Consider the following 27,186-nt stretch of genomic DNA (forward strand, 5'->3'; position numbering starts at 1 on the left):
TGCAGATAGAGAATGGAGTGGAGTGAGCGTATCCCTAGTAAACCAAATCTTCCTGGTTTTAACCTGACAAACACTAAAGCTATGTTCAGAACGTTCACTCACTCACTAGAAAACTCTTTTCAGTTGACTAGGTAGGGAATCAAAACAACAGGCAGATTTTGGACACTACATTTCCATGTAGGTAACTTAACAACATAGTAACACTAACTTGCAATGGAACAGCTCACCTTCCGTAAAATGTAGATGTAAATTTAAGAAGCTCTTGAAGACCCAACTCTTCAGAGAGCACCTCCCTTCCTAACTTGCACTTCTACTAGTACTTAACTTGCACTTACAGCAGTTACATTCCTGCACTTTTTTCTAATTCTTCTGTAAAATAGTATTTATTGTTACACTAGGTCGCTATTGCTCGTAGCTTGACTGTTCTCTCCCTTGTACGTCGCTTTGGACAAAAGCGTCTGCTAAATGACTAAATGTAAATTGTACTGTAATAAACCAGAATACTGCAGAGTAACACTGAAGCTGCAAAAGGTAATGTACACAATGTACTATACAAGTTCAGTTTCAGTTATATGAAGGTGGAACTGTGACGATGTGCCGTCACTACAGATAAGTATGTGCTCTGACTGCCATGCCCATCGAGCCTGGCTCTTTGGATTTGCGGTCAGAGTGCATGTGCAAATTGCATAAGATAGATGTATTTCTTGAAATTGTTTATAGAGTTTATATGTTAATGCAAACATGCGTTAGTCATGCTTTAATTTATACGTATAGTTTGTATTGAATTATGATATTTGAATTATCATTTAGGCAGGGACTAGCACAGCTGAAGCTTAACTGTTTGTATTCGAATGATGGAAACTTTGGCAAAACTGTCATACCCACTGTCTCACAAAAGATTTCATGTATTCTCAGAAATACAATGTGAAAAACCTTACATACCACAAGGACAAGTTACAAACACCAAATCAGTGTACAAGTGGGACGATGTCCTCAGATACACCTGTGATGAAGGATACAAAGCCCGTGAAGGACGAACAAAATGCTCTAAATTAGGTTGGAATCCAAAACCAGAATGTGAAGGTGAAGAGGTCTTTGCAATCCACATGGACAGACGTGTTTGCTACAGAGTACTGTTTTTCTGTCGGCTAGTAGCATCTACTCACTATTCTGTTGTTACTTGTATGTTTGGTCTGCAGAGAACGAATGCATGCTACCACCTCAGGTTTCCACTGGAACAACAAGATTACCTGCAGGCAAAAATATTTTCAAACCTAAAGAAATGGTTGAGTTCCATTGTAAGGAAGGATATCGGACCTCTACATTCAAAGAGAGAGATTCTTTCCACTGTGGAGTAGATGGAGAGTGGCCAAATATACCTGATTGTCAAGGTAACAAATGTGTAAAGGCCATAGCCCTAACATGTTCCAACTTCACTGCCATTCATATTTCATGTTTAAACCTAACATAGCATAAAAGTGTGCGAGTGACCACCAATTTTAAATGTTCCATTTTGCTACAGAAATCTTTTGCTCTAGGCCTCGTGATGTGAATTATCCGTATTGGGCCTGGAGAGCCTCATATAGATACAAGGAAACTTTACCGTATAGTTGTGATTCGAACTACAAGAGACCTGCAGAAGATGCTACGTGTCAAGTTGAAGGCTGGAAGCCCAAACCTCTTTGCAGTATGTCAATGCAGCTGTCTTTCTTTGTTTGTGTTTTGTCTATAGAAAGTCAAATGGCATATTTACCTCTGATAATTACAGTGATGTCAGTGAGGGCTTTCAAATAGTAGCTCTTATTAGGAGGGTCAGATGTGACCATAAGACACATGGCCCAATGGAATCTTGTTTATACAACAAATACATAATTTGAACCTGATCCATTGGCTCACAGTTACTGCACCTGTATTTCAGAGATCACACGTGCTGCACCAGATATCCTCGGTGCGAAAATAATTTGTGACTCTCAGTCAGTGTACAAAAATGGTGCCCTAATTTATTATCACTGTGAGCTTGATTACGAGCCTGATCAGCAAGCCTCTCTCAATATGTGGACTCTGACTGTTTGTGCATCCAGTTGAAGCATCTACATGTAATGTAATAGAACAATGTGACTTTGCTTTCAGTCAGAAAAGAAGATTGTTACCCACCTGTCATTGAAAATGGGTTCGTAAAAAAGCCTTACAAGGATACCGTGGTGTTTTCATGCAAGAGGGGTTTCAAATTAAATACTGAGGGATGGTGGCAGAAAAGCACCTGCTCTGAAGGCTCATGGTCTTCCACACCTAAGTGTATTGGTGAGTGTATCTGTGTGTGTGTGTGTGTGTTGGGATAGGGTTTGTTGTCTTTTCTTCCATCTCCAAAGTAGTAAAATAGTACAGAAGATAGATGAGGTAACTAGCTGTGGTAAATTTTACAAATTTGCAAATGAATAGAAAACTGTTATTTTTCTCAACTGTTTACCTGGCCTACCAGTCCATGAACAAACTGCCCCTTGCTGGTCTTCCATGGCTTACCAGGCACAAGGCAACTTTAAAACACTAATCTGGCAGGTAGGGCCGTAGCCAGGATTTGAAGATCAGTGAGGTCCTTGGGGGGTGGGAGGTTTGGGGGAAGGGTTTAACAATTTTCTTTAAACTACATATAAACCCACCATTGCTGTTTGCATAGTAGGCTATTTCACTTGAGATTAAGATCATTAGGGTGGGTGTGTGCGGTGTGTAAGATACATGGACAATACATTCAATACCGGTAACTGAGCAATATATTAACGCTAACACAGCAATTAAATTGCTTACCTTCAGTAAAATGAATAAAATGTGCCTAAAAATTGTACTCCATGAAACCTTTTCGGTAGAATACTGCAGAGTAACTTTGAAACTACAAGAGTCATTAGCCTAACATAAATTAAATGTTTTTTGTGTGTTGGGGTGTGTTGTACATTTCTTTCTGTGGTTTTGTGATTTGAGCATAGAGTTTGGAGTAGATGAGTTTCCCCATATGAAGGATTTTATGAACATGATGAATTAGGTAGAAATCTCTTTTCTCTTTTCATGTTTTCCATCGTCATTTCCAGCTGAACATCAATGTACTGCCCCACGTGCTGTTGACAATGTCATTTATCAGAATGTGAAGGAAATCTATTCAGATGGACAGTTTCAAGAGTTTAAATGTGAACCTGGTTACACATCAGATTCTGGAAGAATTAAGTGTGACAACGGACGATGGGAGAAACCAGATTGCAAACGTAATTAATTTATTTCAGTAAGATTGTATATTGATTTTTATTGTGATGTCACTTTTCTGTTGGTCATCAATGGTCAATCTGCCTCAAAGATGAAAAATTGTAATTTCCCCAACCAGGAGAAAATGGTATGTGCAATGCTCCACCAGATGTTGAAAATGGAATCATTGTCTCTTCAAATGAAAAGATCTATAGAAATAAGGCTACAGTGACATATACATGTTATCAGTCTTATAAAATTGATGGCGGAAATACAATTACCTGCAATTCAGGAAGGTGGACTGATCCCCCGACATGCATTGGTAAGTATATAAGCTCAATTCCCACATTTCCAGGTCTTACATACCAACTTTTATCTTTGTAAACCCACAATTATTAAAGATTTATAAGTCTTTATATAACAACTATATAAAACGTATTTTCTTTTGTCCACACCGAAGGAAGGTGGGTAAAGAGGATCAGCATACCAATGCATATGTGTAAAAGGGAGAAATTCCACCCTCCTTCTCCTTTGTCATTCTCTGCATACCTTGAATTGTGTTAATTGTCCTGATCTTTTACTAAATGTTTATTTTCAATTTTTAACTTTTTGTTTTGCATGTGCTGGTATTTCCTTCAGGAAATGCAAAACAATTTTGTCTTGTTGTCTTGAATGTTTTGGTCTGTCATTTAAAAAAAAAAAATAATAATGTTGATAGCCCAAAACCAATTTTTAACTTTTGTTTTGCATGCGCTGGTATTTCCTACAGGAAATGCAAAACAATTTTTTTCTTGTTGTCTTGAATTTTTTGGTCTGTCATTTAAAAAAAAAATGTATAATGTTGATAGCGAAAAACCAATTTTCACACGGTAGTTTGCACTTCACGGTGTTTTCAGTAACATCTACCCAGCACTTTTGTGTGAGCTACCCATTTTCCAGTGAATGAAAGGATGACGTAATGAGCTCCCCCAACCACTGCATCTGCCAAAAGAAGCATGAATACACAAGCAATTTGTTTAGGGTTAGCCTAACAACAATAATGATAAAAATTAATTTTAATTGTTGAACTTTACTCTCGACGTGCACACAGGTAATAGTACTGTAAACTAATCATAATAAGCACTTCCCTATAAGTAGAATTGTTCTGAAGTTGTTGCTAAATTTAATATGGTGCCTATAACATCATGGGTCAACACTTGTGGTTTTGGGAGACAATATGCTAATATGAGCATGAACGAAAAAGATCACTAAAGCTGATCATTTTGAGCTTTATTACCTGAATTTTGAATTGAATGGGCTGTAATTTGAAGCACAAGGTGAAGCGAGCGGTGTTGAGACAGACAGCAGAACTCAATCGCACGACTCCGAGACAGGGGTAAGGAACAAACAATAACTTTTACTGGCAGAGTTCAGTACACAGGTAGACAGTCCAGAGAACAGGCAAACAATTCTGACAAGGAGAGGGCGAAGACAGGGTTTGGTAACGGATAATCAGTCAAGAGATCAAGCAAACTAATTTGACAGGGAGGAGGCAAAAGCAGGGGTCGTAAACAAAGCTGAGGCCAAATCACTAAATTAAGTGAATCTCTAGGAAAATCGCTGGACCATTAGAACACGGAGGAAACTAAGATGAACTGGCAACGAGACACAGGAACACGCAAACTAAATACACTAGGTGATGAGGAACAGGTGCAAACAATCAAGGCGGGGCAGACAATCGCCAAAGGCGGAGCACACAGACGGATTCATATCTTTCAGCTTGTCAACGTGTACACTGTCCATTAGGGGGTCTCTAAGCGCAATTTGTATTTACAACAGTAGTTTAAAAATGAGCTACACTCTGCAACTTCAAGGGGAGCTCAGTAGCATAAAATACCAATTCTGGCGTAATGTGGCTTTAAGTTACTTCGGAGATGTGTGTACTTTTACTCACTTCTCATATTATTTTATATTCAGATACACAATTGTTTGTTTTCTTAATCGTCATCTACTGCAATATAAAAGTAACATATTAGTCAGAAACAAAATAAGTAATCAATGACTGTATTATCATTAAGATTCGTCCACTGTATGAGAACTATTAATAACTTATAATTCAATTTAATGTTTTATATTTGTATGTCATGGTTCTCTGTATTCTATGCAGTGCGTGACATGTGTGATAAGCCTAAGGGGGAAAATATGAAGTTAATTCCTGATGCTGAAGAGTACAGAACTGGATACCCTGTGACGTACACATGCAAGTACCCATTCACTGCAAAACCAGGACGGGAAATAACATGCCTGAATGGCAGGTGGAGTGATGAAGTAGACTGCACATGTAAGTATTCAATAGTTCAGAAATTGTGATCTTTGTAAGTGCATTTTTGTTGTAAAACATGTTGATTTGTGGGTGTGTCTTTGGGATGATATCTTTATGGAAATAGGAGAAAAAATCAAGAAGGGTTAAGGACTGGTGAAGAAAATGACTTTGCGATTTAGGCATTTTTCACGTCGTTCAAAAACCAGAATTAATCGCGAGAATTTGATATATCGCCCAGCCCTAGGGTACGAGCTCTAGGGTATGGGCAAATATGTGACTCCTTGCAGCATCACACTCCAAAGCTGGACCCAATAACATACAGAATTCCAAGAGGATAGCTCTTGGAAATCTGAAACAGTTGATAAGCCAGTCATCATCATGGAACAAAAAAACAGCACTACACAACGTTTGCACATGAGGCCCCTGGAGATGACAACAATGGACTACGAATAAGACTTACGAAGTTTCCGGGATAAATCTGGCATTCATGTAAGTTTTCTCATCTGGGATTCGTTCTTAACTTAGACCTAAATAGCAGTCGTAAATCGGCCAGATTTTTTTTAAGGGCTGAATTTGTAAGAAATCGTTGGTGATTGGGTTCACATCAATTCTACAGACATCCTCGGATTTAAATAATCATGATAATAATAAATACGAGAATATTTGTATCATTAACAATTACGTTTCACATTTACAGTCATGATTCTACAAGACATTATAATATCCTAAAATAAATAAACGCACTACACGAACATTGCAAATGTAAGTGAATTAATAAATAAGCACTAAACTCAATCTCGTGGATATAGCCATAGTGGAATAGAATGGACACATCTAAATTCAGCAACATTACCTCCACCTCTGCACCGGTGAAGTTAGGTCTGTGTTTAGTCGACCGGTGCCCGCTTTCCACTTTGACCTGATTTTGATGAGTCTGAAGTAGCTCTCGGGTTGCCTGTGGAGTCTGTGGATTGTGCACACATCTCTTCAGTTGAATAGTTGCATGCCCTTATAAGGAGCTGGCGGGGCGTTTCTGTATGAAAATTCTGGTGCACAAGAACGCTTGTTCAATTTAAGAATCAGTGCACAGTTATGGACACTTTGGCGGTTTAAGAACACATCTCCAGGCGTTCATGAATCCGGAGGAGATCTTTTCTTAGGTTGGCCTACTTCACTTTGTCTTTCACCTGCTGGTTGAAATCAGGCTGCTGTCCTTCTCCTTATAGTCTCCTGTTTTACGGATGTGGATGCTAGGTAGTTCCGTCAGCTCATGTGATGGATGTCGCCATCTGCTGGTGTAGCTACAAACTGCATCTCGTACTAGCTACTGATGCATCTCGTGCTTTCAGATCAGCTGCAGTACGAATTGGACAAAATTCCAAAAATACATAGAAGGAAAGTCCCACAAACTCACATGAAGTAACCCACAAATGTGCAAAACCCAATTCACATGTACAAAATCGCTCCATATTTTTGTGGATATGATTTTACACAACAAAATACATGTTTGTGGATAGTGAACTATGTGTGGATCATGATACACATTTGTGGATTGTCTTCTGTGGGTTACAAATAAAAACTTTGTATTTTGTATTAAATAATTTGTCAAAAATCAATTAGAAGAAGAAGAAGAATCTTAGGAAGAACAACAGAGTGCATTGCTTTGCAACCTCTTGATTCCTCAACGTTATGTCAAAGACTTTTACTGGTTTTAACGTAGGTCTAATTTTAAATCAAAGGGTTAGATTTTTACTGTTGTTGGTCCCAAAGAAGTGTGACCGCTCAAGCACACAGCACTGCAAAGCAGTTATGCAAGCACATTATTGATCTTCTCAAGTTTTATTATGTGATTCACATCTTCACATATTGTTCACGTAAGTTTTACTATTATTATTATTTTTAGGGCCTGAACACGTTAGCAATGAAGCTAATTCACAGATGTTCAGAAGCATGCTAATTTTAAAAATAAACACGATTTGATTGGCTAGCGCCCTCACTGGAATATTTGCATAACCACGATTTGATTGGTTGGCTGCTTGAAAAGTTGAACTTTTCTCAACTACTGCAAGCAAAGCGAAGCAACGGAACGGCTCATCAGTTTGGCACCGCATGACGTCACCCCATCCAAAGTGAATGGGTAGCATCTTCGTTGAAGCCTCCAACTTGTACGTGTGATATTACGCTACCTAGGCCTACTTGTGATATTTGTATTTGTTTCTACCACCATAATGTCTTCTGACTGCATTTAACAAGCTTGTCTACCCCTCAACGTGTTTGATTTTCCCAATGCAAATTGCTTGCTGTTATGTAGGCTAGCCTATACGTAAGTAACGCCTCAGAATAACACAGGCTATGATGCAATGCGGTGCGGTAAAGAGTTCTGCTCACAGTTCGTCATAAAACTGTGTTGGTGTGGTGCAGTGGTTCTTAAATTTGGATAAAAGCGTCTGCTAAATACTTGGGCTTTACCATTTGTGCTGTTAGTTGTGCTGTTAGATGTAATAGTAACAGATGATGGGAAGATATTTTTTAGTATGTGACTTGTACAGTGTAAATTATACAGAGATTATAGAGTAATACATTTTTTTACGTTCATCTCAAAAGTAATAGAATTAAAGTTATCAAATGTAACTAAACCCCACATAAGCTTACAATAACGATACGAATATGAAAATGTACCATATCTGTCCACCATTTCCACCACCAAGATACCACTAAAGCAAGGAGTTTTGCTTGCAATCTCTTGCTGTGGAGGAAGCAAAGACATAGGACATTCTTCACAGGAACAAAGGGGTCGAGTTTTCCTAGATCTCATTAAGATGCATTCAGTGGTGTATAGTAACGAATTAGAAATACTTTGTTACTGTACTTAAGTCGTTTTTTTGGATATCTGTACTTTACTTTACTATTTATATTTCTGTTGACTGACTTTTACTTCACTACATTTTGCAAAGAAAACTGATACTTTGACTCTGATACATTTCCCCTGAAACCTTCGTTACTCGCTACAAAATCAAATCTATCTTTAGAAGAAAAAAAGAATAATGAGACCAACGTCGGGGACTGTGGTGGAACACAGACTGCAAGCAAGCAGGCTTGGCGAATCAGTGACCGTGGTTACATGGATTCGAATAACTGCCTTAGTCGGACTGAAATCGCATTATCCGTTTCATGTAAGCACCTTAGTCGGATCGTAGTCGGACCGCACATAGTCGGACTAACACCCCTGGATAACTCGATCCGATCCAGTTGATAGTTCGACTATTGCGGCATGTAACGGTGAATTGGATAAGGAACTGGACTTTGCGTCTTTGCGCATGTTCCCTCTCTCCCTGCCAGGTCGTGACCCGGAAGACGAAATAGGGATAAGTTGTCTCAACTGTTCATACTAATGACACGTTTTTTTATGAATATCCTGCAGACTGTCTCACAAGCTTATTCTTGTTGATTATGAACAAACATAACAGAAGAGGTCCGAAGATATGAGCACCTTTTTCAACCCCTCCTTAAACACGTATAAGGACGTTCCACATTTTATTTGCTTAAAACAACAGCAGTACTGTCAAATCAGCTGTCACTCGGCTATTACCTGACCAAGGTTCCATGGCAATGTTCCGAAAGCCCATTTTTCCGACAGCCCGCTGTTCCGAAATTGTGAGTACAGCAACGTGAACCACTATTGCCCACATGCACATCCCAATGAATCACACAATCATAAACATATAAATGCCTTTATTTCACAAGCATTAACTTGAATTCAGAATATTATTATACACACATGCATTTGCATCGCGATGATACAAAAATATTTGTATGATTGCCAACGCATGCATGCTTTGTCAGTGCTTGACAAGATCTGCGTAATGTCCTGCGACAATCTGCCGGTGATTTCCTTCGCATGAGTGGTAGCCTACCCCATATTCAAAACCAGAGTAGGCTAAGTTAACAAATATTGCCTAGGAAAAGTTATATGCGTTATATGCGTTATATGCGAGGCACGCGTGAGTTTAGTTGTGTTCAGTTATCTGGCGCTGAAAAAAACCACGAATAAGTACTGTTAAATCAGAAAGCAAATCAGCTGTCACTCGGCTATTACCTGACCAATACCTATCAAACTCGGTGATACTATTCACAACTAATATGTCCTTCATTCTATCAAATATGATGAAATTTGGTATTGTGCCCGCGAGGCACGCCTGACTTTAGTTGTGTTCAGTTATCTGGCGCTGAAAAAAACCACGAATTAGTACTGTCAAATCAGAAAGCAAATCAGCTGTCACTCGGCTATTACCTGACCAATACCTATCAAACTCGGTGATACTATTCACAACTAATATGTCCTTCATTCTATCAAATATGATGAAATTTGGTATTGTGCCCGCGAGGCACGCCTGACTTTAGTTGTGTTCAGTTATCTGGCGCTGAAAAAAACCACGAATTAGTACTGTCAAATCAGAAAGCAAATCAGCTGTCACTCGGCTATTACCTGACCAATACCTATCAAACTCGGTGATACTATTCACAACTAATATGTCCTTCATTCTATCAAATATGATGACATTTGGTATTGTGCCCGCGAGGCACGCCTGACTTTAGTTGTGTTCAGTTATCTGGCGCTGAAAAAAACCACAAATTAGTACTGTCAAATCAGAAAGCAAATCAGCTGTCACTCGGCTATTACCTGACCAATACCTATCAAACTTGGTGATACTATTCACAACTAATATGTCCTTCATTCTATCAAATATGATGAAATTTGGTATTGTGGCCGCGAGGCACGCGTGAGTTTAGTTGTGTTCAGTTATTTGGCGCTGCCCTCTAAAGACAGAGACGTGACAGGTGGATCGAGATATTTTCCCGTAAATACCTTTACCTAAATACCTTTATAGACAACATCGATCATACACTCCCATTGCACTCAAACAACCACACTCAAACGAGGAGATATTGTATCAATTAGCCTATTATGTATTGTATTAATTGCACAGAGTTCCAGTGGCGCATGCAGCCGTACTCACTGTGCGTACCTTCTGCTACGCGAGAAGAAGAAAAATATATCATGAACGCATATTTATTAAAATGGGGAAACTATAAAATCGGAGTACAGACAACTAATGCCCAGCGTTGACGATGCAGATACAGAGCTGGAAACAGCTAAATGAGTTACGCAGTGAACTTTATCAAGCCCTGGAAAGTTCGGCAAATTTCTAGCCAAACATTCATTGCGTCCTGAAGGTTTGTATCTATCTACGAAAAGACTGACTGGACTTGCTCTCATGAATATTCACACAGATTTGGAAATCGACAGCGAAGAAGTACTAAAACAATTTGATGCAACTGGCAGAAGGGCAATGCGTTTAGGCTGTAACCCATTATTTGCGCGCGTGTGTGAATGTGCGTGCATTTCTCTCGCCTTTTATCTTTCACCTTTGAATAATGTAACTTATAAACACATCGGCCTGGCAGAAACAAACAAACAAACAAACAAACAAACAAACAACCCAAGAGGCAACACGCATTTCTGGACCGATGAACAGACGCGATTCATGCTCAATCAACTGTTGTTGTTATTGGTAGTGGTGAAGAGGTCAAGCGGAAAGGGCTGTATCACCACTAGTTGTAATAAAAACAGCGCTACCTATCGTATTGGATATGACATGCTTTCGGCCAATGATTCGATTTATTCACTGCCATGTATATTGGGATAATAGCACCTACCCTCGAAAGAAAGCATAGTCCGACTAAGCAAAGATTCGAATTATACCATCATGTAAACACACTGAGTGGTCCTAGCTTGCTAGTAAAATCATTGGTTAATCACGTTAAACAAGTGCTCTCAAAACCGCGTTTTTTTATTATTCCCAGTGATGCCAGCTAGCGAGCGACTACATGAGTAGAATTCCACTCTACGTTGACTGATTTCATGATGGAAGCACCTGCTACTCCCGCAACAAACGACAGTGGTGACGAAGACCAACACCCGTGGCCTTATTTGCCAGAAAGGATTCTTCGTACCGGATGAAGTGCCTCTTGCCTGCCATTCACACGTACGCGTTGGAATGCGTTGATCCGTCAAGGTTGAACGTGGTCACTTTGAATGTGGTGAGGTCATCCTTTGCCGAACTGAATTGTGGCTCTGTCATGGCAAAAAGTGACCGGGTGCCAAAAAGAGCCCGGGTGATGTAATATTGGCTTTCGAACGACTTTTGAGTGACAGTTGCTATACCAACGCTTGCATTACGTAACCTGGACACTACGTAACCCGGGCACTTTTTGGTCAGTCTCAAGAGTCGTTCGAAAGCCATCAGCTACTTGTTAGTCACTTAATATTGTGCCTAAAACTATTAAGTATTCCGTTTTAGCTACACCTGCCGGTATCCTGTACATCAACATTTGCAGTCAATACTACTTTTTTTAATCGCTATATATTGTGACTAAACAAATTTTTACCCGGTAAATAAAGTGTTCCATTTTAGCCGTTTACATCATCATTTGCATTTCAATTGAAATTGTTTAGAGTAGAAATTCGTTTTTATAACAAGGAGAAAATATACTGATATACGGTGCTTGTTTATCTACCGTTTTAGCAAGCCAGCCAGTTAATTTGCTAACATCTTAAATAATATACGGTGCTTGTTCATCTACCTGTTTAGCAGGCCAGCCAGTTAATTTGCTCACATCTTAAATAATATACGGTACGGTGCTTGTTCATATACCTTTTAAGCAAGCTAGCCAGTTAATTGAATAACATCTTAAATAATATATGGTGCTTGTTCATCTACCTTTTAAGCAAGCCAGCAAGTTAATTTGCTAACATCTTAAATACTATACGGTGCTTGTTCATCTACCTTTTTAGCAAGCCAGCCAGTTCATTTGCTAACATCTTAAATAATATACGGTGCTTGTTCATCTACCTTTTTAGCAAGCCAGCCAGTTCATTTGCTAACTGTAATGTTTCTGTGTGTCGATTGTTGTTTGTTCAATAACGAGACAGTTAGGTTGATTTGGATGCTTTACTGACGGACATCACTTGCATGCATCTGCTTCATACATCAGGCGGAACTGTTCCCCCTGTCCACTAGTGGGTGCTTACGTCACTACGCAGACAGCGTATCTCAACATCACATCACTCTTCTTTTTTTTTTTTTTTTAGACAACCTGTCTATCAATGGACATAAACACAATTCCATATATGATCAAACTATTCTGGCAAACTGAGAATTATTGCCTTGAAAACATAAGTGGGGACACTCAAAACATCAGCACCACATTTCACATTGCATACACTTGGAGATACAGAACATATCATATGCATTCATAAACATAAACTGGCTAAACAGGATATTGAAAGGATATGTTTTCTTTGCATATCTCCATGAACTCTAGACAGTCTATTCATAGTCACGCAAATAGGCTGGAGGGTGCCTATGTTGCCTGACTGGATATCTAGGCTGTGTTGGTGCTGGTTCAGGTTGATCATTGCCATCATCAGGATCCAGGTCGTAGTCGGGTGGTGGCAGTTGGTCTTGCTGCGTCATGGGATGGATCTTCTTGAAGAACGAGCTGTTCCTGGTGATGGTATAGCCATTCCGTTCTGCTGTCACCATGGAGCCTTTCACATTGGTGACGGTGAGTGGTTCCTTGCTGTACGGTGTTGTCAGCTTGTTCTGTCTCACTTGACGACAAAGCACATTGTCACCTGGCTTGATGTGAGATGGTACTGCGTGTCGTCGCTCATCAGAACGGATCTTCATTTTAGCTTTTGCCTCAGTGTCCCTTTTACGCACTTCTTTGTCAGCACTAATGACTGTTGAGTAGGCTGATGGTATCTTAGTGTTCAGACGTCGTTGGAACATCAACTCTGCAGGAGATCTTCCTGTCGTGCAGTGTGGTGTAGCTCTGTACTCACGTAAGAAGATGTTCATTTGTTGCTTCCATGGGATACCTTGCATTGGGGCGATCCGAATCACTTTCCCAATCGTACGCATGAATCTTTCTGCTGTTGCATTGGCCTGTGGCCAGAGCGGTGTTATTTTTCTGTGATGGAATCCCATGTGTTGAGCAAACTGGGAAAACTGGGAACCATTGAATGGTGGTCCATTGTCCGTCTTCACAACGTGTGGTATCCCGAACATTGAGAAGATGTTGTCCATGCGTGGTATCACAACACTGGATGAAATGGAGTGCAGAATATCCACTACTGGATAACGTGTGTAGTCATCTACAATCACCATCAGATATTCTCCAGATGGGAGAGGTCCATAGAAATCTGCACTTACTGAATGCCATGGTGATTCAGGTAGATTGGACATTTTTAGTGGCTCAGTCCTGGTGACTGGAGTGTTGGCCTGACAGGCTAGACAGTTTCTGATAAGTGCCTCTGCTCGCTGATCAATGCCTGGAAACCACACTTTCTCTCTGAGCAGGACCTTTGTCTTGGCAATGCCTTGATGGCCTTCATGGGCAAGTTCCAGGACATGGTGTTGCAGAGATGAGGGTATCACAATCCTACAGCCTCTGAGTATTAAGTCCTCACTTGCTGACAGTGTGAGTTCATTTCTGACATGTTTGTACTGCTGAAGTGTAGCAGCTTGCGGTGCATTGTCAGTAATGGTGTGCCACGAATTGTTCTTAATGTGTGCACTGACCTGTTGCAGAGTGCCGTCTTTCAGTGTCTCTGCTTTGATGTGGTCAAGAATCATTGCCTTCGGTGTAGCCAGCAGTGATATGAAGTTGACATATTCTTCTGCAATCTTGGAGGCTCTTGTGCTCCTGGATGTCTGAATTGGTATTGGATGTCGAGACATGTAATCAGCAGGGTTGTCTGCTCCCTTTTTGTACACAATCTTGAAGTCGTATGGTTGGAGTCGGAGTCCCCATCGCTCTATCCGAGCAGGTGGCTTTGACTTTGGGTTATTCCATATCAGCTCCAATGGCTTGTGGTCAGTCACAAGAGTAAACTCATTACCGTAGAGGTATAGGTGGAAGTGCTCACAGCTCCAGATGATCGCTAGGGCCTCGCGCTCTGTCTGTGAGTAGCGCCTTTCAACATCTGTCAGTGCCCGACTGGCATACGCTATGACATGCTTCTCTCCCTTGTCTGTTTGACAAAGAATCGCACCCAAACCACATGGGCTGGCATCCACAACGAGTTCAGTGTCCTTTTTCGGGTCAAAATAGGACATGGTAGTGTCGCTGGTGAGACGCTCCTTGAGTGTCTGTAGTGCAGCTGAATGCTCAGCACCCCAATTCCAAGGTGCTCCTTTCTTGGTGAGCTCCCTGAGTGGTGCAGTGATGGTGGAGAAGTCTTTAATAAATCTGGAGCAATAGTTTGCCATACCGAGAAGGCTTCTGATTTCGGCAGGGTCTTTGGGATCTGATGCTTTATGTATGGCTGCCACTTTACGAGGATCAGCTGAGATGCCATCAGCTGAAAAGATAAAGCCAAAGAATTCCAGTCGTTGCTTGTTAAGCTCGCACTTGTTGCGATTCAATGTGAGGCCACATTCTTTGAGTCTGGAAAAGACTGCTCGCAGAGCATCGTCATGGGCTTTTTGTGATGAGCCGTACACAATGATGTCATCGCTTAAATTCTTGACACCAGGGATGCCGTGCAATACCTGGCAAATGGTGTTCTGGAAGACCTCAGCAGCTGATGATATGCCGAAACTCAGTCTTTTATACCGTCTCAGGCCCAGGTGAGTTGTAAAGGTTGTGATGTATCGGCTATCCGGATGCAGCTCTAGCTGATGGTAGCCTTTGTTGAGATCTAATTTTGAAAATACCCGTGCACCGTTTAGCTCATGGATCACGTCGTCCATTGTGGGCGTGAGATGACGTTCACGTTGTATTGCCACATTGGCTTGACGCATGTCAACACAGATCCGTACTTGATCGGGGTCTTTAGGCTTTGGCGGGGTAACAATTGGAGAAACCCAGGGTGTTGGCCCGGTCACTCGTTCAATTATGTCGTCTTCTTCCAGCTTTCGTAGTTCTTCTTCGACCTTCTGTCGGACGTGGAAAGGAACCCTTCTGTGTGGTTGACACGTTGGCTGTACCTCAGGATTGATGTGTAGCTTCACACGGAAATCTTTGAGCTTGCCTATACCAGTGAACAGTTCAGGATGACTGTCAATCAACTCGTCTGAGACACTCCTAATGGTGGGGTCCACTGCATTGATAATCTGTATTAGGCCAAGCTTGCTAGCTGTGTCATAGCTCAAAAGAGAGTGTCCACTGCCCTTCAGCACATAGAAAGTTGCCTGTGTGTTTCTGTCCTTTGCTTTCACAGAGCACTCAAAAACACCCATAATAGGCAAAGCATGTTTGGATCCATATGAAAATATTTTGATATTGGCAACCTTCATTTCTGGCTGTGGCTTGAGCATGTTGTATATGTTTTCACTGATTATGTTAACTGCTGCTCCAGAGTCGATCAACACTTCAACTTGCACGTCATTGAGCAGTATAGATGTTCTGGGGTGTTTGGGGCAGGCTTCACCATTAACTGAAAACACATACTGATCATCACTGCTTGATGAGTCCCTTTGTGTACCACACTCTGATGCAGTCACTCGATTTACACGTCTTGTGCTTTTCTGTTGTCCATATGTGGTGTCTTTGTTATAATCATAACGTACCTTTCTGTCTTGAGCTGATTTTCTTTGGTTTGAGCGGCACACCTTTGCGAAATGGTTTGGTTTTCCACATACATTGCAGTCCTTGCCTTTTGCTGGACAATCTCCTCTGTGAGGATATCTCCCTCCACAGTTTCTGCATTGTGTGTCTTTGTTTGCATTTTTGTTTCCCCTCTGATCATTCATTTGTGGTTTATATTTGTGTTCAATTGCGTTGACAGCAGTGGATGTACCTTGTTCAATGCCCTCTGCCTGCTGCTCTGATATTTCTAGCGTTCTCCCAAAATTCAGCAGAGTTTCCAGCGTCATTTCAGGTTCTCTTAGCGCTCTCCGGCGGAGTCTCGAGGAAGTGCAGCTTTGGATGATCTGGGCTTTTATCTCACTGTCCACATCGGTAAACTCACAGTCTCTGGAAAGCATGCGTAACCTCGTGTGATATGTGTCCAGATTTTCTCCTTGTTCCTGTGCGGCTTTTCTAAACTTGTACACAAGATATTGAGTGTTTTTCTTTGGGGTGAAGTATCCATTCAGTTTCGTTTTTGTTGTTTCAAAATCATCATCTTCACCGGCAAGCGTGTCGTATATGTCATGAACTCGTTCCCCAGCTAAGTGCAAAAGCAGCGCCCTTTTCCTTCCATCATTCACAATGTTCATTGCAACTAGAAAGTTTTCAAAGCGTTGGATCCACTTACTCCATCTTGTTCCGACTGAAGTTGGATCAATCTCCGTATCGAACGGCAGAATAGCAGCATGGCTTATGGCAGCGTTCATCATTTTTACGTTGCTAGTTTCTTAACATCCACTGTACGTTATTGACTGGTTGGCTAGCCTTTAGCTTTCAAACTCACGTTGCAAGTTGACTGTTCGGCATCGGTTTTTCTCCTTTCCTTTTTAAATATTCTTCACGCGAATATCCATTTGAATCCTCGTCGCCACTGTAATGTTTCTGTGTGTCGATTGTTGTTTGTTCAATAACGAGACAGTTAGGTTGATTTGGATGCTTTACTGACGGACATCACTTGCATGCATCTGCTTCATACATCAGGCGGAACTGTTCCCCCTGTCCACTAGTGGGTGCTTACGTCACTACGCAGACAGCGTATCTCAACATCACACTAACATCTTAAATAATTTAAGATCTACCATTATTTGTTGATATAGGCCTATTTAGAAAGACTTGGGAGAGTTCATACTAGCTTGCTAGCTAAACACTAAGCAAAATAATGTGCCCCAGCTAACGGAGTAATCGCTAATGAGATGCTAGCGGCGAAACCGGTTGAAATGTACTTACTTTGACACTATAACAAATTTGTGAGTCAACAACTTTCCTAACACAGTCAAACATCAAGCACATGGTTGTTTTGCTTGGTTTATTGCAGGTAAAATACAGGCAAGCTGGTCTCAGGTAGCAAAGTATAATGCGAGATGCTCTGGGGTAAATTGCGTTATTTGAGGTTGTCTGACTTCCAAAAAGAGCCCGGGTGACGTAATGCTAACGTTGGTATGGCAACTGTCACTCAAGAGTCGTTCGAAAGCCAATATTACATCACCCGGGCTCTTTTTGGCACCCGGTCACTTTTTGCCATGACAGCTCCGTTGGGTTCCGTTGCGTTGCGTTTCATGTGTTGCTTGTGGCAGGAGTTGAAACATTTTCAACTTTTCGAGAGGCAACGCATGCGTCAGCCAAACAAATTGCCTTTCATGCATAACTGACAGTACAGGCGCTAGCCAATCAGATCGCGTTTATGCTCACGTCTAAAGAGCGGGAAGCAACAAAAAAAAAGATGGCTGACCGAACTCTGTAGATGGTCGTATTTGTACCTAAAAGTTGTTTGTTTGACTTTTTTTTGCTTAGATTTTTTTAAATGTAGCCGGTGGGACCAATGGGTGTAGCGAACTTTTATTTTGATTCACCTCTGTCACCTTTCTCCTGTGTGTACGTCACTAGTAGGGGCTTGGGCTGGGTTCCAATTAGTTTAGTGCGAACAGGCATAGATATATACACCTTGGGTCCTTATGCCGGTAGCCATCCATTGCTGATTGTGGAGTGAAGCCGCGTTTTGGAGCGTTGTCTTCAGCGACACGGTATGTTGGAAATGACTCTCTTTTCCCTTTCTTGGCGTCAGTGTTAAGTGGACTAAGCAACGTTTTGCCTTTGGTTAGGTAGCGTGTTATAGAGCGGATGCCAACAGGAACGAGTTGAGCGTCTTCCCTACCAACTGCAATCCATATCCCGTTTACATGCATCGCAACGTGTTAAGTAGCAGTCAGTGTATCAGGTATGTTGCCCAACCCGTCCGCTGTTGTACGTGGTTGTGTTTTACAGTTAACTGATGGTGACATTTCACGTGTGTGTGTGTGTGTGTGTGTGTGTGTGTGTGTGTGTGTGTGTGGGGGTCGTGCGTGTGTTTGTGTCCGACCGTAGTGCGGTGGTTATTGTGGTTGCTGGCCGCATATAGATACCAGGTGCATGACGTTCTCGGGTGCAGCTGTTTAGACAGCGAAGGTACGTTTTGTCTATGCCTACAGCACACTTGCTAACATACCACTGCTTTGGGTCCTTGCAGTAAATAGCCTCTAGTGGTTTCTGTTTAAGGTTACCTGCTCATCTGAATCCTGTTTGAATGAGTGTATGCTTCGAGTGTAAGCCAGCTGTGTTTGCAAACACTTAAACTTGTACTCTGTTTGTTCCTGTCTTATAGAAGCTATTGAAGCACACAGCTAGACGGCATTGTTAGCTGCTGTTCTCTTCCAGTTAGTTATAGGTCCGGGTGCTGCTTTTAGAATATATGTATCTCTGTTTTCCCCTCTAGCCTGGGGGCCTAGGTGTGTATATGTGGTTAAGAGGATATTGTGAGCCACAGGTTAGAGGGTTTATTTTTGTTTGTTTGTTTCATTAATTTGTTATCTGTTTCCCCTGTGTCATCTCCCCTGCCGCAATAGCCTGGGTATCGTTTGGGGCCCTAGCCTAGATTACAGGTTGGCCAGGTTTTCCTCTAAGATAGTTTCTCACCTTTGATAAGATGTGCAGTGTAATGCAGTGAAGTGTGAACCCCTTTTTCTTAATGTGCCCAAGTGGTGCGCTTGCGGTGGTGTGGCCAATGAGCTAGTAGTGTGTGCTCTCCTTCACATGTGGTATTGGAGGCAGGCCCCTGTTAGTCTGTGTGGTCAGTGGCTCCGGATTCTTACCCAACGGCTGGGGCATTCCCCTGAAGTCCATTTAATGTATTTATGTATTTATTTATTGACAACCAAAGTGACACCTTGTTTTAACGAGAAACAAAATTAAACCTAATCTTTCATATCTTTCCAAAGAACCTGTGTCGGACCATTATTGGGACGGAGTTCCCCTTGCTCTCTATTATAGCTCAAGGGGTGGCGTAGTCTGGTGAGAGGCTGGCCAGGGCTACATAAAGTTACCGAGAAATAGACACTGTACAATGTAAAAACCCCTTTATTGTAACTGAAAAATACGTCTGATAGGATTTGCGAGGTGTCTGAGCCACCTATCTAATGTTAGCATGCTACTACTCACAAGGTAAACAGCTTGCTAGTGGCGTGATTGGTTTGTTGGCCTGTCAATCTCACTATAACGTCTCTGGTATCAACACAACCCCGTGCACCAGGGGTACGTTCGTCGTAGGATTGAAGCTAAGTTAATCAATTGGCCTTTTAGCCCGTTAAGATTAGCGAGCTGATTGAGAACAGCAAATATCGGTTCGTTAACGGCTGATCCGCATCCTAATCATGTGGTTAATTTCAACCAGGCTAAAGTTATCATGGCATTTGCGCGTGCACATCCTACTTCAAAAGGCAGGAAAGGTCGATCACCAAAACCATGATTTTCTAACGGTATAATGGTTCTAAACTCAAAGAAAATGGCTCTTTTTTCTCTGCTGGCGAGTAGGAGATGAACATGAATGCTTATGAAGAATACAAGACCATAATCATGGCAAAATTCAACACCACCACCGCTGTGAGAGCAAGGTGTGTTGGGATGTTTATACCGTGATATCTATGTATGAATACCTGACGGCAAGTGTCCACTGGTACAGAGGTTTCCTCTACTGGTTTGAATTTGCATGGTTGCTAGTTCAAATCCCCTCACCTCCTTCCTCGATGAAGTTTTACATTTCCTTGGAAGTCGCTTTGAATAAAAGTGTCTGTTAAATGACTAAATGTATTAATAACAAATGCAATAAATTGAAGCAGTGAAAATAAATTGTCTGTATTTCTCTCTATTCTTATCATGAGTCCACCTTAATCATTTTCTACAATAATGATATGCAATGGTGTACTAATAACACTCATATAATTATGAGTGCTTTGTTCTCCGCATCACCGACACTACAAAAATGTACCACTCGCAAAAAAGCGCAAGACAGTCAATGTTCGACTGTGGTGTTTGCAATAAATGACTCCAGAAGGTCTTGTAAATTAATGATTCCTTGTCGGCTGAATCGGTAGCGCTCATACAAGAATAATGGATCTTGGCGATTGCAAAGAACTCTCTCCCTCCGCTAATCTAACTCTAATATCAGTCCTTGGTCAATGGGATCCCTCCTTTTTCCGGGGGTGTGGCACGCTTATCCAGCTACACTTAAGTTAGCCTGCCCTGGAGCAGGTTAGTGCTAATCGATATGTAACTATGGTGATTTATCAAAAGTTGCTTCCACGAACCAAAAAGAGGGGCGTTTTTTATTTTAGCCTGAAAATTAGCTCGCTAAACCGCTTAGCGAGCTACGACGAATACCCCCCAGACTCCTCCGCCATCCGTTGGATCAACGCATTCCAACGTGTACGTGTGAATGGCAGGCAAGGCTTACCCTAAGCTACTGAAATATTGGCATTCAAAAACTCCCCTTCCAACCTCAAGAGACACATTGAGGTAAATTAAGATTAATACCATGAGCCGCAACGTTAATGTTTAGTTATCATAATTAGCATAAACCTGTTAAGATATCAGATTCAGCTTGAGCAAAACCTTTGCCTATTGTGTTCAAATCAGGCCCAGGAGTTTACAAGGCAGGTGTCCTTTCTCAAAACACTGAACTGATGCATCAAGTTGATATTGTTTGCTGAACAAAATATAATGCATTTGCCCTCTAGTCCATGGGTCGGCAACAGGCGGCCAATTCTGGCCCGCCAGCAATTTCTTTTGACCCATCAGATTCTAATTTTTTTTTTCACATGGGCTTTCCATTAGTGAAACCGGGTAAGACAAACGCAAAATTGTCTTTCCATTCCCCTTTATAAGCTCTGTTTTGGTTGTCAACTTTCCTTTTCAGACTTTTTGACAAAGACATCGTTCCCAGCTAATTCTTTGCTAACTTCTCTCTGCACGCTATTTTCCCCAAACAATAAATATTGTTACATTGTCATGCGTCAACCAACTATTTTGAATAAAAGTAGCCTAAGATAGACTCCAAGTAGTAGCCTAGGTCTAATTAGGAGGCTCAATGTTGAAAGAAGTCCATCATTGCTATTATTCACAATAGGCGAGCCTATATTGACAGAGTTCATTAAAATAATGAAATTATTCAAACAGACCACCAATGGGCTCTTTCACATGGTTTATTATCATTAGTTATTTTTAGTAGACCTATCCATTCTCCATGTTGGCCTAGTTGTTGCGAGGTCACGTAAGGGGTACCTATCGCAGCGTCTAAATAGGCAGCAACCCAGACTCTGGCCCGCCACCTAGTGGCGAGGAAAAATACTGGCCCGCGGCCCAAGTTACTTGCCGACCCCTGCTCTAGTCGGAATAAGCATACTTATAAACGCACTGTTACAACTCCTTCATAGTGTCACATTGCTTTTAGGAGAATTATGATAAGTTCATAGAAGATGCAAAAGTATACTTATGTACAATATATTATGTTGAACATTGTTGCTCCTGGATGGATCACAGCCAACCCAATTATTTTCAACACAACTCCTTGTCCTTGGTCATGGTGGCCACAGCACTTAAAAGAATAAACTTTATAATTCTCAAAATTCTGACCCTTTAATTTTTTATTAACAGCATTTACTTGTACTTTTACTTTCAATACTTTAAGACTTTTACTCAAGTAGTATTCTAATAGGTGACTTTCACTTTTACTGTGACCTAGAGTCATTTTCCAGTAAGATATCTTTACTTTTACTTAAGTATGGCTTTTGGGTACTTTATACACCACTGGATGCATTGCACATAATTAATATACACCATCATCTCATCTTGAACATTGACTGATCATTCATATTTTAGTATCAGACTGTGTTGTTGTGCGACAATGTCAGTAATTCATTGTTGATAGAAAATCTCTACACTAATTTTATTCCAATATTTATTTCTCACCAACACGTGGTAGGATAGTCAAAAGGGGAGTGTTATCCACTTATTTGCATAGGTAACATAGGTTAACTGAACACTACTGCGCGCAATCATTTGCATTTTCTCAGGGGAAATACATTTCTAGTTTATTATTTTTATTTATACTTATCCCAGCCGTTTGGCACCACTTCTGCTTCTCGCGCTTTTGAGATACACAACGCTGTAACTCTGACATGTCCGTCCTGATCATATCAGAATCAGAATTGTATTTATTGCCAAGTAGGTTTACACCTACCTGGAATTTGCTCTGGTGTATAGGTGCATACAGTAAACATAAAACATAAAACCACAATAAGTACTACACATAAGAAAAGTACAACAAAGTACAAAAAAATACAATATATAAGATACGAATATATAAAAAGATTTATATAAAAAAGTAAAGTGGAAAGTAAAATGCAAAATGCAAAACAGGGGTGCAATGTGAATGTGCAATGTAATGTGTGTTAATGTAACACAGACTTGAGGTGTGGGGGCGGGATAAGAGTCCAAGTCAGGTGGGGTTCTCGGGCCTTGTTAATAAGGCCAACTGCAGCCTGGAAGGAGCTAGTTTTGTGGCATGAGGTTTTGGTCCTGATGGACCGCAGCCTCCTGCCGGAGGGAAGTACCTCGAAGAGTTTGTGACCCGGGTGGGAGGGATCGGCCACAATCTTACCTGCCCGCCTCAGGGTCCTAGAGGCTAACAGGTCCTGTAGAGATAGCAGATTGCAGCCAATCAATCACCACAGCAGAACGGATGATACGCTGCAGTCTGCCTTTGTCATTGGAAGTGGCAGCAGCGTACCAGATGGTGATGGAGGAGGTGAGGATCGACTCGATGATGCAGGTGTAGAAGTGCACAATCATTGTCTTTGGCAGTTTGAACTTCTTCAGCTGCCGCAGGAAGTACATCCTCTGTTGAGCTCTTTTGGTGAGGGAGCTAATGTTCAGCTCCCACTTGAGGTCCTGGGAGATGATGGTGCCCAAAAAGCGGAAGGACTCCGCAGTGTCGACTGGGGAGTCTCTCAGGATGATGGGGGTGGGTGGGGCTGGGTTACAAGTCTACAACCATCTCCACTGTTTTCAGAGCATTTAGCTCCAGGTTGTTCTGACCACACCGGGTCACCAGATGGTCAATCTCCCACCTGTAAGCGGACTCATCCCCACCAGAGATGAGCCCAATGAGGGTGGTGTCGTCCGCGAACTTAAGGAGTTTGACGGACTGGTGACTGGAGGTGCAGCTGTTGGTATACAGGGAGAAGAGTAGAGGGGAAAGAACGCAGCCCTGAGGGGCACCGGTGCTTATGGTCCTGGAATCAGAAACACGCTTCCCCAGCCTCACGTGTTGCTTCCTGTCAGACAGGAAGTCTGTGATCCACCTGCAGGTGGAGTCAGGCACACTCAGCTGGGAGAGCTTGTCCTATAGCAGAGCCGGAATGATTGTGTTGAAGGCAGAGCTGAAGTCCACAAACAGGATCCTGGCGTAGGTTCCTGAGGAGTCCAGGTGTAGGGTCAGTGATGGCTTTGAGGTGAAGCAGCACAAGGCGCTCAAATACCTTCATAACCACAGAGGTCAGGGCGACGGGTCTGTAATCATTGAGTCCAGTGATCTTAGTTTTTTTGGGCACGGGGATGATGGTGGAGGTCTTGATGGTGGTGCGCTTGTAAAGTGGGTTGCGCTTGTAAAGTGGGTTGCATCTAAGCCTATGAATAACAGTACAGTTAAAACTAATGCTCATTGGGTATGTGTGCCACTTGGTACAACTAGTTGTCATCGCTGGGACTCAATGGTGAAAAATGACAGCTCCATGATTTGAATTACTTGAATAGAATTAGACTCAAATCTATATTATGAGTGGAGACTCATAACTAGATCAAACTTAAAATGACATTTCAGGAATCAGTGTTAAACACATATTTTCTTTCCTCAAATTAGGCCCAATGCAATTTCCTTTTTTTGTTTTTTGTTAACTGCACATGTGCTAAAAATTTTAACAAATCTAGTTTTTATGGTTACTGTGAAGTTATGTGTTTCAAACCTTCTGCTAATCCCCACTTTCCACAAATCTGAGAAAAGGTATCATGTTATATCAAGGTATCAAATTACAAATGAACATTTAGATTTGGCATTCTTTGCAAGTTTTTTTTGTTTTGAGAATGTAAGATAACTTAATGCCTTCTTTAATTTCTGTTTCTCTAAAATAGTACCTGCAGATTTATGTGGTCCACCAACTGTGAAAGAATTCTCAGATGTAGTTGGTACGTCAAAGCAATACTACACGCATGGAACATATGTGGAGTTCCAGTGCCAGGCTGGCTACAATATGGCTGGGGGAAGTTATGAGCTATGTTGGGATGGAAAATGGATTTATCCAATCAGATGTAGTAAGTACATTGATCCTGCCTATGCATGTGCCTGGATTGCAGTTGTACAATGTAGAAATGTTGAAAATGTAGCCATGTAAGTTGCTGTTTTTTTTATAGGTTTGTTAGGTTGTTAAGTTAGGTTGTCACCCATGTGCCATATAACATTGACATTATTCATCTCAAAGGTACACTGAGGTGTTATACAGAGTTTTCTTGGTGAAAAGTGTTGCATAGTGTTTTTGCAGCATTTTTCTTTCTTTCATGTATTTGTGTGTTTGTGTATGACTTCACATGCCTAAAGTGGATCCTTATAGAATGTAATCCTAGCTTGTTGTTCCTTCTTTGTCTGAGGAGCTCCGCCCTCCTTAATGTAGTGAGTTTACTCTTTACCTCTGTCTCCAGTATGCTAATAGATACCTTCTCTCTGATTCTAATCTGCCTGTTTCCATTGCTTCTCCAGCTGCTTCCATTCTTGAATCAGCCTTTCTATTTCAACCTCGTCTTGACTTTGCTCGTCTTGACTTTGCTTGACCTGACTTCTCCTTCCTAGCTTTCTGACAAACTCCATATCTTTCCATGCCATAATTAAAGATGACCTCACCCATGCAATATAATTTATTCCCCGTTGTATCCTTCAATCCTTCCAAAATTCCTTTTAAATCAACATTGATGCAATTCCATTCCTTGACTTCAGAGGCCCCTGGCCATCTCCCCTTTGGTTTCTTCCTTCTTAGTCTGATTGGTTTGTACTTGCTGTTCAACAGCTACATGATGTCCACCATTCTGTGCACATGTGCTGGGCCCACCTTCTGCTTTAGCAGGGGTACTGATATCCTGGGGTCTTTGGTGCTCCACTCGCGGCTGGGCTTCAACCGACTTATATTAATTAACCTGACCCACTGAAGAGCTCACATTGTTTGTTTTACAAACAATCCTGGAGAGTACAGTTGAAATTAAGCCCATTGCTATACCATTACAAAACATAAAAAATGACCTTCCCCTCACAGATTCACAAATAAATATATTCAATAGCTTCAAAGGTTACAGGTGCAGTTCAACATGCTTATTGGTCAGATTTTCAAATATAATAAGTTCTGTAATAGGTAAGTTAGTGGAACATTTGGGAATGTATTCATCAGATGGCAATCATGAATTGCACAATGTATATGTTCTAAATGTAATGGTTTCTCCATATTGAGTTTGTAACATGATGAGTTTAGGTTATTTGTATTGTGAAAAATGAAACCGTTTTTTGAAACTGTTTCAAAGAGCGTTGATGTCTTATTGTGGTTTCTTACAGGACTAAGAAGTGGATGAGAAGAACATCGCATTTGCAGAATCTAAAGAAGTTCAATGTTATATCAAACTGTCTGCAGAGCGGGGAAGAAGAAAAATTACTATTTTAACATGGTACAGAACTGTGTTGACGGTAACATGCATTGTCCTTGAATGTCTCTAATACACCTATTTAAGGAATATAAGAATTCAAAGATGATGCTGCATAAAACCTATAGACAGGGATAGAATAACAAACACATTCTGTATTAATTCTAGATTATATTGACGTAACAGATTCTATCCTATTCTTTGTTATAAAGAGTTTTAAATCATCTTTGTCTGACTGATCTTTAAAAACTATTTTTAATGTCTTAGTCTTGTTTGAGTAAGTGACTGCTCCTCTGACTCCTAGGCATAACGGTTCAGGAAAGTGTCTTTCTGTTTGGGGTTCATCTTGAGAGTTAAACACCATTTTACTCTTAATTGGCCTACTATGTATTTGCTTATTTAGGACATGTAATTGTCATGTAAGTGTGGCAAGAAGCATCAACCTTATTCTTGCTTGGTCCTGAGGGGGTGGATAGATGCCAGCTTCATTTGTTAGCACAAATTAAGCAAATTAAATGATAAGTCCTTCTGAGTCAGCAAAAAAACTGAAGGTGAAAAATCAAATGATAATCTACAAACTTCCATTTAAATAACACAAAAAAGCCACAAAAAAAAGTCTCACCTTCGCAGTGTCTATTACGCCCAGTGATCTATGTTCTCGGTGGTCTATGTTCCCCAGTTGATGAAACATTAAAATTGTACTCTTATTTCACCAATTTTATCCAAGTTTATATCCAAGGTGGGGAGGAAGTCTTGGATACAACTCTGATAAAAAAACTCTGTGTAGAAGCCAGGTGGTCTATACAGTGTAACAAGAGGGACTGACTGGATGGTTTTCCAGTTTGGGTGTGTAAGATGAACGAGAACTTCCAAATGATTTGAAAAGTTGGCATGGAAAATTGTTGCTACTC

At 41.1% G+C, this 27,186-nt stretch overlaps 1 protein-coding gene and 1 long non-coding RNA gene across 2 annotated transcripts in view; both read left to right on the forward strand.

Annotated features, from left to right (window-relative positions):
• cfhl1 (complement factor H like 1) overlaps window positions 1-26,499 on the forward strand; it is a 31,228-nt gene extending 4,729 nt beyond the window's left edge. The window contains exons 6-14 of the mRNA XM_031575461.2: window positions 916-1,083; window positions 1,200-1,391; window positions 1,523-1,687; window positions 2,131-2,301; window positions 3,081-3,251; window positions 3,368-3,550; window positions 5,375-5,548; window positions 24,728-24,907; window positions 26,190-26,499. Of these exons, the coding sequence (XP_031431321.1) occupies window positions 916-1,083; window positions 1,200-1,391; window positions 1,523-1,687; window positions 2,131-2,301; window positions 3,081-3,251; window positions 3,368-3,550; window positions 5,375-5,548; window positions 24,728-24,907; window positions 26,190-26,206 (1,421 nt within the window). The 3' untranslated portion in view covers window positions 26,207-26,499. The remainder of the gene's footprint in view (window positions 1-915; window positions 1,084-1,199; window positions 1,392-1,522; window positions 1,688-2,130; window positions 2,302-3,080; window positions 3,252-3,367; window positions 3,551-5,374; window positions 5,549-24,727; window positions 24,908-26,189) is intronic.
• LOC116222182 lies at window positions 17,966-19,646 on the forward strand. The gene is made up of 3 exons (XR_004164513.1): window positions 17,966-18,252; window positions 18,335-18,446; window positions 18,593-19,646. It is a non-coding gene; the product is annotated as an uncharacterized LOC116222182 (long non-coding RNA).
• Window positions 26,500-27,186: the final 687 nt, after the last annotated feature.

The sequence above is a fragment of the Clupea harengus genome, chromosome 10 (genome assembly GCF_900700415.2).
Source record: "Clupea harengus chromosome 10, Ch_v2.0.2, whole genome shotgun sequence".
In the NCBI taxonomy this organism is placed as follows: domain Eukaryota; kingdom Metazoa; phylum Chordata; class Actinopteri; order Clupeiformes; family Clupeidae; genus Clupea; species Clupea harengus.